This window comes from Emydura macquarii, unplaced genomic scaffold (genome assembly GCF_026122565.2).
Source record: "Emydura macquarii macquarii isolate MOO-44397 ecotype Brisbane River unplaced genomic scaffold, CSIRO-AGI_Emac_v2 contig_1253, whole genome shotgun sequence".
Classification (NCBI taxonomy): Eukaryota; Metazoa; Chordata; order Testudines; family Chelidae; genus Emydura; species Emydura macquarii.
The window spans coordinates 17,111,384-17,126,404 of NW_027131390.1; the positions used below are offsets into that span (position 1 = coordinate 17,111,384).

Sequence of the window (15,021 nt, forward strand, 5' to 3'; positions counted from 1 at the left end):
GAAGTTCTTTGGGCTGGGGACAATATCATCCTTTATGCTTACACAGTACCTAGCAAACTGTAGCACTACCGGAAACAAATAATTAATATTTAGTACCACCTTCCATTTTGCTGCAGCTAGAAAAGAAACTGCCTGGGAGTGCCCAAGCTGTCAAATAAAGTTCAAGCTGGTAGTGCTTAGGCTGGTTTTAAGGACGGGCATTAATGAAACCAAGGAAGATGTTCTTTCTTAGCTCTTGGTAGCACAGCAGGAGATCAGTTCTCTGCCTAAAACATTATACCATCCAGGATTGAAAAATCTGTAGACAACAAAAAGTTAAGGCAGCACTAGAGATGGACTTAAGCCCACAAAATTCAGATCTGAATTTCAAACACCAAGAGATTCAGGGAGACGCAGATGCGGGGTTTTGGGGCAACCTATTATATAGATATAGGAACCATTTGTATTTCAAGTGCAGGCGGGGCTGTTTGGATCCTGGATTGTCATTCAGTCCCATCTCTATGCAGAACCCTATACATATGCCAGTACCGCAATTTCTCTTTCAGTGTAAAACTAGTACGTAGCTCTACTTCTACTGAGGGGGCCAGTGGATTACTAAATATTTCTGATCAATAAAAAAAGCAGGAGATAAATATAAGCAAAGCGTATAACTTAACAGGTGACGGTAACGGGCTAATAAACTTATTTCAGTAATAGTTTACACTGAGACTAGAATGCACAACCTTAAAAACACACACAAGTGAAATAATCAGAGGCTGCATTGCTTAAAAAAAGAAAAAGGCCAGTTATAACTGGAAACCCCTTCTGACAATTCTTCCAGTTTGACTCAGCCCCCAGTTAAACTAGTTTTCATTAGCTGCTACTGTGGACCAGTGAAATGAGGAGAACATGCAGAGGTGGCTTCAGCCATGGGTTCAACTGTACCCACAGAAATCAGGCCCAGATTAACTGGTGTGCCCGGAGTGTGCTTTCTCAGGGCCTTCGTCTCAGGTTTGGCCCGCCCACCTCTCCATAATGAGGGGTGGCCAGGACAAATTTGAGTGGGGGTGGTGTGACCCGGCACCCAGGTTCACAGAACCCTCACATTTTGTGCCTGCCATTGGTAGTGCAGGGAGTGACTCACCCACCCTGGCCAGGCTCACCTCTCGCTTTGGCAACCTCTGGCAAGAGCCCAGAGGCAGAATGGGGGGGTCAGGGATACTGCACTCACCAGCAGCCCCTCCAGGGCTGGAGCACAGGGAGAGGGTGGACCAGCCCCCAGGCCACACACACGGCAGAGGTCACCCATCCCCATGGAGAGGCCAGCAGCCCTTCCAGGTCTGGGCCCTCTTTGATCCCCCATCTCCTCTCTACCTACCATCCCTGTAGAGCAAGCGGTGACCCCCAAAGGCCTGGGCCCACTTTGACTCCTCCATCCCCACCCTGGCCCCCACATCCCTGCACCCATTGAATCAGAAGGCAACATCTGACCCTGCCATCCAGTGAACAACCAGATTGCTTGGATTAGGAGAGCAACTGTCCAGGTCCTTTACTCTGCCACCAAAATGTCTGAGGTTTATGGGATTTGAAGACTCAATCTGCATCAATAAAGAACCTTGGGGTTCACAGTAAGCACAGACAGGCTATGCATAGCAGCTGGTAGGGAACATTTCTTAGCTCTTGCTCTGCTGCTTACTATTGAAGATCCTTAAAATAATTGGCCCATACTGGGGAATAGTTCAGCATCAGTGAGTGTAAAAAGGCAAATAAAAAATGTGGTAACGGTGGCTATAAAATAGGCTAAAATAACTGGAGTTCTACACTCGGTGCTAAGGACTGAATGGGAATCCTAACTCTGAATCATCGGTGATAGCAAACAGTTACAAATATTGAGCTATGTTCTATAGCAGGTGTTTAATAGCTTGACTTATAGCCGAGTGGTAACGTGATCTTCCTGCCCATCTTTCCACTGGTTTATAAGCAAGTCACAGGTCTCTCCCCAGGAGTCAAACACATCCTCTGTGGAGTCTATTAGTTTGGAATTAGAGGAGCAAATATTGGAAGCACAGTGAAGGGAGCTGGTACAAACCATAGGGCATTCCTTGCTCTGTCCCGTAAGTCTCATGTTCCCACTGTAGGCCACCTCATTGAGGTTAATTTCACTTTTGGAACAGTTCTCTTCGCTCTCTTTATCAATCTGAGAATATTTAATGTCTTGCCACATGTAATGTGGCTGAATAACTCCGTCCGAAATAGTGTACATAGGTTCTGAATTTGGCTCAGGCAGATGTCCATTCATCTTGGAGAACAGGAGACCTAGTCTCTTGAAAGACTCTTTCTTGGAGTTTGAAAGTCTCTGAACCCTATTCCCATTTCGGACGAAGGAGCGCTTATTTATTCCATTGCTTTTGGGTTTCTCTTCCACAAGTTCGATCCCAGACATAGTTTTAATCAGAGCTGACACATTGAAATCTTTTTTCTTGTTGGCTATATTGAAAGAAACACTCTTGGCTTTGGCTTTTTCTCCAGCACCATCCTCAGTGGTTTCATCCTTTTGGGAGACCTCTGTGCTGCTAGTTGAGTAACTTCTCCTCTGGGGTTTCCTGTTTCCCAAGAGGTCAAGAACTTCATAGCGAAAGCTAGATATGTCCTGCTTTAATTCCTAAGGCAAGAGGGAAAATGAGTTACACTCAGAAGCTTCTCTGTGACATGAAAGAATTATTGTATTCCCCTGACAGGAGTGTTCAAAGTTATGCAAATGTCTGACACCAAATCACTATGTATAAGAATACCAAATAAATCTTTCATTATTCAGTGGCTGAAGGAATGTTTTAATAATTTTGAGATTAGAGAGTGAGCCTCTCTAGATCTCTATGTCTCTAATGGCCATTAAGCCAGCCCTCTCGACACCAAGAAAGAAAAGGAATTGTTTTTTAAAAATCTAATGAGGATGCTCATACAAAGAGTGAGTGGGGGAGGCTCTGCTGAAATTTACAAGTATTGTCTTGGTTGATGGGCCCCACATTTAAGTTAGGTGACAGATGTTTCCCTCTTTGGAGCTGAGTCCCCTAGAAACTCAGGCTTACTAAGGAAATGACATAGCCCATCTGTCACACACACAGTGTGATGTTTAATCTGTTGATTGCCATCAGTCTGTCTCTTCGTGGCAGCCTTTGCCTGGTCTGCTACCTTGCATCATCATATTCCTTGCCCCTAGTGTTATTATTCGTGCACTCAGTCTTCAGTCATACCAGACTTGCATTTAAAGATGTGATGTTAAATCAGTTTAACACAATCTGATTAACAGCTTCTAAAATCCTAGTCAAGACAAAGCAGCCGCACTTTAGAACACGCTAAACTGCTAAAGCCTGGGGAGTAGGGGGTGCCCCTGCCTGCTCACACCAATGCACATACACATACATGTCACAGGTGTGCTTAGCACTGAGTAATACTTTCATCAGTAGAGCTCAAAGTGTTTGACAAAGAAGGTAACGTCACTGAGTGGAACAAAAGGAAATGGTATCAGAATAATGGATTACCTTAAAATTTTCTTCAGTTAATCCCTCGTTGGTTTTGGAATTTCGTATCATTGCTGCAACGTATCTTTTCACGAGATTTCTGATCACTTCCTGAACCAGAAAATAACATGAATGATTCAGCTATCTGCTTAATGAAGCCAAGCTATGCAGTCTCATTGTACTTTCACTGCCTGTGATCTCTCTGTCCGACTCTTTGCGGAGTCACAGGCCCGCCCTTGGTGTTGAAAAATTGGGCATGTTCTTTCTAACACAATGACGCATTATAAAGCGTTATAGACCTTGCGTCTTGAAAGCTCAGCAGTTAAGCATAATAAGTCAAAGCCCTGTACTAGCGTTGTCTCTGTGTAACAATGCTTGTGTGAGAAGAGATTTCATGTCTCAGACTTCTTAATTCTATACATGACTTCAAGCCACTTAACTTCTCTGCCTTGTTTTCCCCATTTGTAATATGAGGATAATTACCCCCCTTGCAGGGACAATATGAGTCTTAATTGGTTAAAGAATGTCAAGTGCTTTTAAAATTACAAGTCTCATATATCTGCCAGGTATTATGGAACTGTTAAATATGTCATTTGGAGATTTGTTTTTCACACACTCATGAGTCATGGACAGCTCCATAGCAAAATAAATACATATGCTGAAGAACAGCCAAAACTCCTTGGATTCATTTAGCGCCACATTAGTCCTCATAGATATAAAGTCGTCCCATGGAAGGAAATGGGAACCATTGGCATTTATCCAAGGGCACAGTCTATCCTGAGGGTGGTCATTCTAACATACTTTGCCCCAGGTCTCTGACTCTTTTTGTGGTCCTGGACTATTCAATTCAGTTCTGTATTTTTGGTGGGAAGAGATCAGTTTATGCAAGGAAAAGTATGTGCCCATTTGCATCTGACTTTGTGCATGTAATTGCTGTAATTACATAAGCAAATTGGTATTTAGCCTAATAGATGTGTTCGCAAATCTAGGTAGTACAATTGCACACACATTTTTCAGCATGTCAGTCGGTCTCTGCCCAGTACAAATGTTACCCTCAACCTCTCTGTGTCTGTTTTCCCATCGGTAAGTGGGGAGAGCAAATCTACAATGCATGTCCCTCAGACACATTGTCAAGGTTAATTATTTAGGGCAGGATGTTCAAAGGAAGCTTTAACTCCAGGACCATCTTTGAAAATCCTATTTGTCAACAATGTTGTGAAGTCAAAAAGCACCATTTTCAATAATGACTGTGGGTGCCTGGACTTTGTGGTGCCCAGCTTAAGACATATAAGACAGGCCCAAGTTTCAGAAAGTGCCAAGCACCTGTCCTCTGAAAATTAAGCCCATTGAATGTGTCTCAATTTTAGGCACCTAAAAATTGAAGCACCCAAAATCATAAGTCACTTGTGAAAATGTAAGCCTGACACATTATCTAACAACATTTGGGGGAGGTTTTATTATTTTTCCTCCCAAATTACCGGTATAATGCATTACATTGGGTTCAAGTTGTTGATATTGTAAAAGCAGATTCATCCTGTTAGAGGTTGAATCTGATGAATTCTTGAAGCGGGGCAGGCAAAGAACAAATAGAAGCTACATTTAAGATTCATTGCAGCAGGAGAAAATGTTCCTCTCATCTGAGCCTTCCTCAGTGGAAAAAAGACTCCCATTGCTCCTTATTTGTTATGGGTCCCAGGATTCCACCACAAAAATAACGCTACATTTTTTGACTTTTTAAAGGTGTCTCAGCAGCAATTGGGATGAGGATTTTGCTTCACTGCGTGACTAGACGTGAAATCCTGGCCCCACTGAAGTCAATGGGAATTTTGCCATAGACTTCAGTGGGGCCAGGATTTCACCCCAGTAGCTTTTGCACTATATTTGAAGAGGCGAAAAGCCATGAGTGAGTCGCTGAACTACACAGACTGTTTGGAAGAAGCCATGCATATTTTATTCCTCAATGAGCAGAAATCTCTTTGAGCTTGTATACTTGTCAAAATATATTACAGCACTTTGCAGCCAGCAAGGTGTCACGAATCAAGCACGAGCAAGAAACAGGCAATAAATGACTTAATGTACTGGAGGCTTTACCTGGTAATGTTGATTCTGAATCAGGTTGTCAGCATGCCGTTCCTGAAATTAAATAGGTACATCTATATTACATGGGCATCGGTCACGTCTCCATATCTCCCACTAGCTCTTTGGTGGCTCTGGCACAGCAGTAGCCCATCACTAAAAGCCAACGGATGCTGAAACTTGGGAGACTGAATAAATAAACAGTACTCTAGGCAAATACAATACTAAAATGTAAGGTTCCTTACTGTGAATGTTTTTAGGTTTTCGTGCCTCTTCTGTTCATCCTCAGAGTCCTTGTCTGGGCACAGTTGTTTGTGGATCCACTTGCAAAGGTACCAGACTGACTTGGGACTTGGGATAATATTAAAAGGAGGGGGCAGAGTGCCACCTTCATCAAAGTAACTCATCCACAGCTTTGTCCGTGCAAACTTCCACTCAATATCCGCATGGTCCTGGGAAAGACGAAAACAAAATGTTACTTTGCTTCAGGCAAGCTGCATTGGAAGGCACACTGACAACCACCGGATACATCTCAGCTTGGAGGTTGAGTCCTGTGAGAAGATAGCTGTATTAATTCACTTGTGCTGAAGGGGAAGCTTACATGATGAATGACAGACAAATTCAGTTCCTCTATAGCCCTTGTAAGTACAAAATTAGTTTGAAATGTAGCACAGTGTGAAAATATTGACCTCTGAGAAATGCAACAAAACTAACACTCAGGGAAAAGTGCCTCACAGGCCAAACCGTGGGTTCACCATTTAAGATTCCTGCCGCTATTGATGGTTTCATTGGCACCTAAATATGAGCAAGAAAAGCCATTCCTTATGCTGAGTTAGCACCCCTGACGTCATCAACTAACAGAGAAGAAAAAAGAAATTTTCAACTCTTATTTTCAAATATCATTGTTTTTCTTTTCCTAGTCTGCGCGTATATTCAGATACTTCTCCAAGAAGGGATCGTAAGCAGCTGTTGTTGTGTTTTGTTTTTAAAGCTACTCTTATTTCAGCTCTTATAAATTTAAGATAAAATAAAATGAATACATCTTATTGTGCACTAGAATTTACATCTGGAGTCTGCATCATACTTACGCATGGCTAAAAACACAATTATGTGCATTTTGCCTGTTTTTCCATTCTCATCATCATTCACCTTTATTATTCCCATTATGTGAAATAATTCATATTTATCTAGTGCATTCCATCCAAAGACCCATAGCCCCATTTCCCCGCTGTACAGAGAGGTGAAATGACTGGCCCTAGGTCACAATCAAGACTCAGGGCCCCACTGTGTTGGGTACTGTACAGACACAGAAAGATGATTCCTGGGCCAAAGAGCTTAAAATCTAAGTCCTTGAAATATCTATTCATAAAAAGTTTGGAAGCATTGTTTCCTATGCATGATAACAAATAGCACATTCCCATCATTATTTGCAGAGAGACACATCTGACTTGAGCCAGGATTTATTGACATCCTCCAGCTTTTCAAACTGGATCATGTGCTATATCTTTCTCTTTTTTTTAATTAAAAAAGTGTCAGTGTTTCACACACTATGTAGAAATCGTATTATTGGACATGAAAGGAAGAAGATTGCTTGAGTCCTTCCATCAGAACAGTGCTCAGCACAGCTTACGGCATTACTCTGAACTGCAATGGTGAGGCTGTATGTTGTGTATTGTTATCCACACAGGGTACAGCACTGGGCTGAGAGCTATGACATTTAAGCTGTTTGACTGGTTTAGCATTTATGTTAACACTACCTGACATCAGGTTAATCCAATAATGTGACGATACGCCCTGAGTAACACTATGCTGGAAGGGGCAGCCATGGACTTTCCTGCTTGTGCAGCCGTTTCCTTTAAGGCTGGAATCTGCAAATCCATCAGACGGGGATGCTGGGCCACAGAGCTGAACACTGGAGGAAAGGTTTGGGGTGAGCCATAGTGTTTGGTTGCATGTGGGTGTCTTTGTAATAAGAGTTAACTAGCTACGACACGGCACTGATGCTGGCTAAGGTCCCACCTACACTATGAAAACTGGCACGTGGAGTTCTTGGCTATGTGGCATTGCCCTGACCTGGTTAAAACACAGCCAGATCTTGCCAGCTGAGATGGAACTGAACCGTGTTTTGATCATGTATCCACGTTATGCTACAGCTCTGGATTTTAATAGGGCTATAGCATAAATCAGGAACATGTTCAGTTCAGCCCACAAATGGTGTTTGAAGCGTGTCAGGGCAGCACCGTGCTGTAGCCAGGTTTTCCACAGTGGTAGCTTTCTAAACATACATGAGATCCTAGAGGCAGTTTGCGTTGCCCTTTGGCCTATGTTACACTTTGGCCAGATCCTCGGGACAGGAGGTAAAAGTAAGTAGCACCGAAAGGCATTAAAAAAACCAGCATCTGAACTTAATGGAGAAGCATGGAGCTGAGATATATGCAGCCTCATGAAACCTTTGCAGGCAGCCCTCTCAGAGAATCTACTGGAGCTGTGCAGGAGGATTGCCAGAAGGCAACCAGAGCCACATAAACCTGGCTACTACAAAGGAGATTCCTCTTCCTCCCTCTCCAAGAGAAATGTACTATCTGGAGTACAAAGACGCTAAGAACAGCAGGCTGAGCAATGCTAATACTTTTAAATGGCAGCAGTTTACCGCGAAAATAAACTTTGCACTGTATGATGATGAATTTTAAATGCAAGACAAACTCTTTAAAAGGACAGGCAGGAGAGAATCCTTTGCCCGGCACGTGTGCATGCAGGCACGTGCACACACGGAGAGAGCATGGGTTGACATTCAGAATATTAGATACACTTCACCTGCAATGTTTGCAAAACTTTCGTGGTGATGCATAATCCCTGCTGCAAAACTCAGCCAAAGGCTGAATTACTAAACACTTATATTTCTAAAATAATCCAAGTGGTATTTTATCAGCCTTTTTATCCATGTCGCTGATCCCAGGTAATTTGGTAAATATAGCAATGTAGCAATGATCTAGAAAGATCTTTATTTATTCTTAGACAACTGCTTCGCATAGTGTTATATTTTAGACCAGGCACTGAAGTGTTAGTAATTTCAGAGCAGGCACATGGACTGAGTTGAAGTCCATGAAAGTTGCTGTTTTCCTCTTGAATAGAAAAGACCAAATTTGATATGTTTTTGCAACTACTATTCTAATCTGCCTCTATGTTTTTCTAGCTCAGAGACAGGAATGGGAAAAGAGAATAGCTTCAGAGATACTAAAGAGAAGGCTGTCAGGAAACTGCTGATCAGCTTGTGCTCTCTAACAGATTTCATAGCCCTTGTATATGTTGTCATTGCGATTTCTATTCTTATTCATGTGTTTAATTTTCTTTAATCTCACTAAGTTATTGTTTCAATAAAGTTCTGCAGTTGCAGGTTGCACAGGTTAGTCACATCTTGTATAGAGACGTATTTCCTGATCCACAAACCCAAGTCTCTTTTGCTACAGCTTCTGGCTCTTCCCCTGGGCTATTTTCTTGCTCTTAGTGGGTCACTAGTTCATCAGCATTCAAAATAAACACAAGAATGGCTAGAAGCTGGGATCATTCTGCACTTTTCTTGTCCATTTTTAATTGTCTTCTATACATTTTGAGTATGACCTTTGAATCTTTATGTAACTTAGTGTTTAAATCTCATCTAGGGATTGGCTCTCTCTCTCTCTCTCTCTCTCTCTCTCAGACATACACACACACACACACACAGAGGAAAGATCACAATTGCCTGCCGTGGGTTGCAAGGTCTGATTGATAGGGTAGCAGGGCTTGGCAGCTGTGGTGAATTGGTGGTACGTAATTTCCTCCAGCATGTTATAAAAGGGCTGTATACCGGCTGGAGTGGCTAGTTGGTAATAGGAGCTAGGTGATCTCTGTAGGTAGGAATTATTAGGAAGGAGGCAAACAGCTAGGTTTTTTGTTGCTATTTTATTGGGGGTGGAGATGTTTAACCAAACTGAAATTTTGTCTGAATTAAGTCAAAGTTAAAACCAGTTAAGTTAAAACTAGACTAGCGCCAGGTGCATGTGTGTTTGAATAGGCTCTGAGCCCAGGCTGCATGGGAAAATTTGAATTTAAATCTCTAGCTGTATGAAGTTTTGGGGTAATTTTCTCTGGCCCCTGTAAAGTTAAATGTACCCATTTCTTGGGCTGGCAGACTCCTGGTCTCAAATCCATGAGAGCTTCACCTGATTTGTCATACACATGCAACTGTAGTATGATTTCTTTAAAAGACAAACAGCTTGCTAGAATCTGCTCCCGTTTACCTAATCTGCTCCTCATTTGCTGTTGTGGAATTCTCCAGAGAGAACAAATCAAGCTTGTTTCAGTTATTTGAACAGATGTTTTGAGAACCTGAGTGATAAGGGCAAACATATTTTGGTGTAGTTTTATGTTGGAAATGTGCAATGGAAAGGTTTTACTGGGAACACTCATGTGTGCCAGGCAACTACTCTTCCCTCATTCAAATCCCTCCTTAGAACACACTTCAGAGACAAAGTCTTTCAATGATAACCCACCACAAAGCAAAGTACTTTAAAAAATGTGTCCTGCTTTGAGTTTTGTGCTTCACTGATTACTCAGTGCATTATAGTACAAACTCCTTCCTGCAGCTCCCTGGAATTAGTGCAGCTACCCCAGGGATGAATGTGATCCTATGTCTTTGTTCTAGGTCACTGACGTTTTGGTCAGTTCAGCTTTGAGTGTAAATTCCTCAGGGAAGGGACCATAGCTTTCTTTGTGTTTCACAGGGCTCAGACCACAATTGGCATTTAATAAATGATAAAAAAAAAAAAAACCCTCTAATGAGGCAAGTTGATAGGATTTCTTTGAGACTTGTGTTTAGGTGAGGGAGAAGAGCACAGCCATTTCACAGAGGAATACTGAAAAAGAGAGTACATTGAATAAAATGTCCCTCTGTAGCATCAGTCGTAGTCCAGGTCCCCCAACACGTCTTCCACAGCAATACACTGAATGCAATCTGTAGTGACAGTAGGCAACAGGAGTAGCCATTCTGTACTCAGTGATAAGAGCTCAGTCGTTGGCATTTTAACCACGTCTACTGAGGGAGGGGATGTTGACCGGCATATAAAGGTTATCCCCTCATCTTTCACCACAGCCGGGCGGAGTAGAGAACTGACCATCTTGGGCCATGTTCAGCAGGCACAACTCCATTGGAAAAAGGCAGCTCAGCAGTGCTGCACCTCCCCCAGTGCAATCGTTGCATTGTCGGCGTGGGCTCCGAGTTCAGGTCTTGCTGGAACCCAGGGCATTCTCACCCCCTTCCCCCCCCCGTGGACACCCGACTAACTGAGCTGTGCTGACTCTGATTCCCAGCTCCTTCATCATTTTCCAACGATTGCTTTTTCAATAGCACTGATCGGTTTTCCTATGAAAATCCATCCAACTAGTTCCACGTGCTCTGCGACATGCCCCTGTTGCCATAGCAATTCTGTATTCGTATCAAGATTTTATTTCACTGCCCTTTTCTGTATATTCCTGCAGGCCACATCTGTGCCACTTACCCGCATTCTCCCTCCAAATCATCACTTGCTGTTGTAGCCTTAACATATTTTAGCTCTTCTGGCCAAGTCAAACCCACCTAACTCAGTCAGTCCCAAAAAACTCAAGACACAGCACACAGGGTTTTTTTTTCTTCAAAAGAAATTGTATCTGTCTCCATTACAAATGAGACGACACAGTAGTGTCTGCACAATCCTTTGGCAAATCCCTGCCATTTAAAGGGATAATTAATCTTGCCTAGAGATCTCCATGTGGAATTGCTGCAGCCATCTTATTTTAGTGGCCAGGAGGATTTTCTAATTCAATAGGAGTGCTGCATTCACAGATGTGCCAGGTCTGAAATAATTACCTACGACACTAATTATCTAACATAATTCAAGCGCTAATCTCAAGCTTTATTGCTGGGTAGAAAACCTGTTGTTTAAATGTTTTTAAATGTTTTATAAAGATTCCCATTACCGTCGCCTCCCCTGGCCACATGGTTTGAATCATGCTTTGCCAAAAAAAGGACCTGCTGTATATTCGGCATAGATCCATCAATGGAAGTCTATCTTATCTAGCTATCTTAACTCACCTCCGTTAACATACTATCTGAGCACAATCTTTAAGGTATTTATCATCGTAGCTCTTCTGGCAGCTTTTATTTCTATTTTACAGACGAGGCCCAGATCCACACAGGTACCTAAACCCCAGACTTAGTTGCTGAAGTCCGAGGTTTGCTCTACTGCAATCCATAAAACTCCCACTAAACCCTATAGGCTCTTACTCACTTGGTGCCTCTGTTTTCAAGGTAGAAATTCCCTAGGTGCCTATGTTTCTGCCTCTGGGCATGCAGACTGTTGCCTCACTCTAGGCATCCGGACACCTATTTCTCACGTAAGCCCCAGGCAGTGGGTTCCCATTTGTGGATTAATAAGCAGAGAGAGGCACCTAAGTCTGAGCCATAAGGAGGCACCTTTCTCTGACAGAGAGGCGGGACTGAGCACACACCCTCTGTCATGGGCATCTCCCGTCCACTAGTTTAGGCATCTCCCCTCCTAGCATGCTGGCTTTTGTGGATCACATTCTAACACACCCATCATCCCCCTTCATTGTATAAGGAATCGAGGCGTGTAACTTGGCTTTGTCGATCTCAGGTGTTCCTGAAATTTCCTAGGTGCTGCAACGCTCAGCATTGCAACACCTAGGCTCCTTTGTGGATCCGAGAAACTAAATGACTTTTTGTGCAGGCTTGCACAAGAAGTCAGTGACAGGGCAGGGAACTGAAGGCCAGTTCCCCTGAATCACAAGCTAGTGGCGTACTCACTGCACCACCGTCCCTCTCAAGTCAATGGAGCAATTCCAAATGTGCACCCGCTTGTATCTGCTTGGAGGGCTAGGTGAAATCAGGCTATGTCAGCACATTGTGTCATTCCATTGGGCAAGATGAAACAAATTAGCCTGCTGCAGCGTGTCAATACAGCCCATCAGCTAACCTATTACTATGCAAAGATAATACTTGAACACTCAGTACACCGGCCATCAAGCACTTTGACACCTTCAAACGTTATTTTACAATAATGAATCAACCGATAACTTTATCCTCTCAGTGCTAGGCTCTGTGTCATTGCTCCCATTTTTCTGACAAGGAAATTGACAAGGGGAAGAAAATGTGTTCCAGGAATATTCACCTTTCTGCAGAAAACGAGAGCGAGATCATTATCAAACTAGCCTCTTCCGTGTCGGCACAAAATGTGCTGCTCCCATACGTTGTTACATAGCAGCTAGTGGGCTAAGTTGGAAACCAGGCTGCTGCCTGTCATGGATAGTTTTCCGCCTGTGACAATGCCCTTTGCTTGAGTGTGTCACAGGGAGGGTGCAAAGAGGCTTCCCCTTCCCACGGGGGCCATTAGCAATTACAATGCTTGCACCAAGAGCATAGGGACTGCTCTCTGGTAGTGCCCCAGGAAGCACCAGCCTCCCCACCAGGTCACTGAGATGCTGTGGCATCACACAACCTCCAACACAGGCCTGACTCTACTAGACCCAATCCAGCCCTCAGTTTGGGGGACAGAAATAGCACTCCTAGTGCATTAAACTGCCTGGGCATAAAATAAAATGAAAGCCATCTTCAGTATAATTCCTACATTAGAAGGTACCTAAAACTCTGCCAAGGCTTTAGCATGAGTCTAATTACAGCTTATTATTAACTACATGTCTTCCTCATTCAGACATCACTCCCTAGGAAGGCAATTGTTACTATGAACATTTTCATGTTCATCAATTCTAAATATTTATTGCAAGTTCCTTTGGGGATTAAAGTGCCAGGCACATACTCAGTGCCCAGTAAATAATAAGGAAAACTAATAATCTTTTTGTTTCATTGACCAATATTTCATAGAAATGGATTTGTCCATTTTGCAAGTCACTTGATTTTGCCAACTTAAGGGAAGCATTTGATGTACGCTTGGCAAATGCACACTGCAGCATCTCTGCTATTTATATCTTCCATTTATAGGATATATTTGGTGATTAAAATCTTTATCGTAGCTTACACTGCAGTACATTCTACAAAGTATTTGGGTTATACACACTAATTACCTTTCATCTCCCAATAGCATACCCAATGGAAACAATGATGGCTAATGAGGAGACCTGCGACTATAATGTTTGGGGAGAATATAGAACTGCATTTCGTGCTGTACTTTATGCAATTAGATTATTTTGGGCTGACAAGCGAGCTGCATGTGGCACAGTTCTTTTCTTTTCCTCACTAATGTTCCAACAGTTTCAGATTTGATTTGAATGCCCAAATAAATCAGAGCAGTATGAAGGTGATCAAGCCAAATATCACTCTGAAAAACACCAGCAGGAAGAAATGATGGGAAAGATATCAACAAAGGCTTTGTTAATCCTGCTGCCCATTGTTTCTCCTATAGCGCAGCTGAAAAGAGCCTTTTCTTCATACTGGATAGACTGATAGCACTACCAACACAAATACATGTTACTTCACTACTTGCTGCTATGTCAGATTGAGTCATTCACACCAATCAGCAGCAAACAACTGAAGAGCTGTGGAGATGTATCGAAACTACACTAGCGCTGCTGACTGTATTAGGTGCATGGTAAAAATGAATCTGCGACACTTCAGATCTTCACTCCCACCCTACATAAAACTTTCTCTTGGCTTTCTGTACATAGTATGTTGGATCTGGATCTTGGTGATCCAGTGGAGAAGAAAGCTGATGCATTTTCCTACTGAACAGGTGGGACACACAAGTGAGGAGAAGACAGAAGCCGCTTTTTTTTTTTTTTTTCCTCCATATGAAAATGAGCTCAATCTGCAAAATTCCACTCTGGATCCTAATATGGATTTCAAACACACCAAAATATGTGGTGTTTGCACCCTAGGATCCAATTATAACCTATTATTAAGGCAGAAGACATTTTCAAAATTGGGATCCTGGTTTCCAACACTCCCAAGATTGGAAGGGTATTTTGGGTCTCAGGCTTTCGTTTAACTTGTTATGAAGATAGTAGCTGTTTGTAATGTTTTGATCTGGATACTGATTATGAAGAACCCCAAAGTACAGTTGATGTTCTTTGCCTTTGGCTTCTGCAGTTGGTAAATGTTTACTAACAGATCTTACACTTAATTGACCAGAAAGGTAATGATAAAGTAATCTCATTGTAAACCTAATGCAGGAGCTGTTTTTCGAGTTACTGGGATTTTTTTGAATCAAAGCAGAGAGAGTCAGTATGAGGCACTTAGATTTTTCTCATCCATATATCTCTTCCCACTCCTCTCCCAATCATCCATTACACTCCATATTCCCTTTTCTTTCTCTTTTTTATGACTTCATCCCCTCTCATCATCTCACCCCTCCCATATATTCCTTCTCCATCCTGGCATTCCCATCCCAGATAATAAATAAAC

The 15,021-nt window shown here is 42.6% G+C and overlaps 1 protein-coding gene across 1 annotated transcript in view; it reads right to left on the bottom strand.

Moving 5' to 3' along the window:
- Positions 1-1,568: 1,568 nt before the first annotated feature.
- The window catches only part of TRPC5 (transient receptor potential cation channel subfamily C member 5), a 74,637-nt gene continuing 61,184 nt past the window's right edge, over positions 1,569-15,021 (bottom strand). Inside the window, exons 7-10 of the mRNA XM_067549715.1 lie at positions 5,819-6,025; positions 5,589-5,630; positions 3,519-3,608; positions 1,569-2,641 (exon numbers count right to left, since the gene is read on the bottom strand). Of these exons, the coding sequence (XP_067405816.1) occupies positions 1,907-2,641; positions 3,519-3,608; positions 5,589-5,630; positions 5,819-6,025 (1,074 nt within the window). The 3' untranslated portion in view covers positions 1,569-1,906. The remainder of the gene's footprint in view (positions 2,642-3,518; positions 3,609-5,588; positions 5,631-5,818; positions 6,026-15,021) is intronic.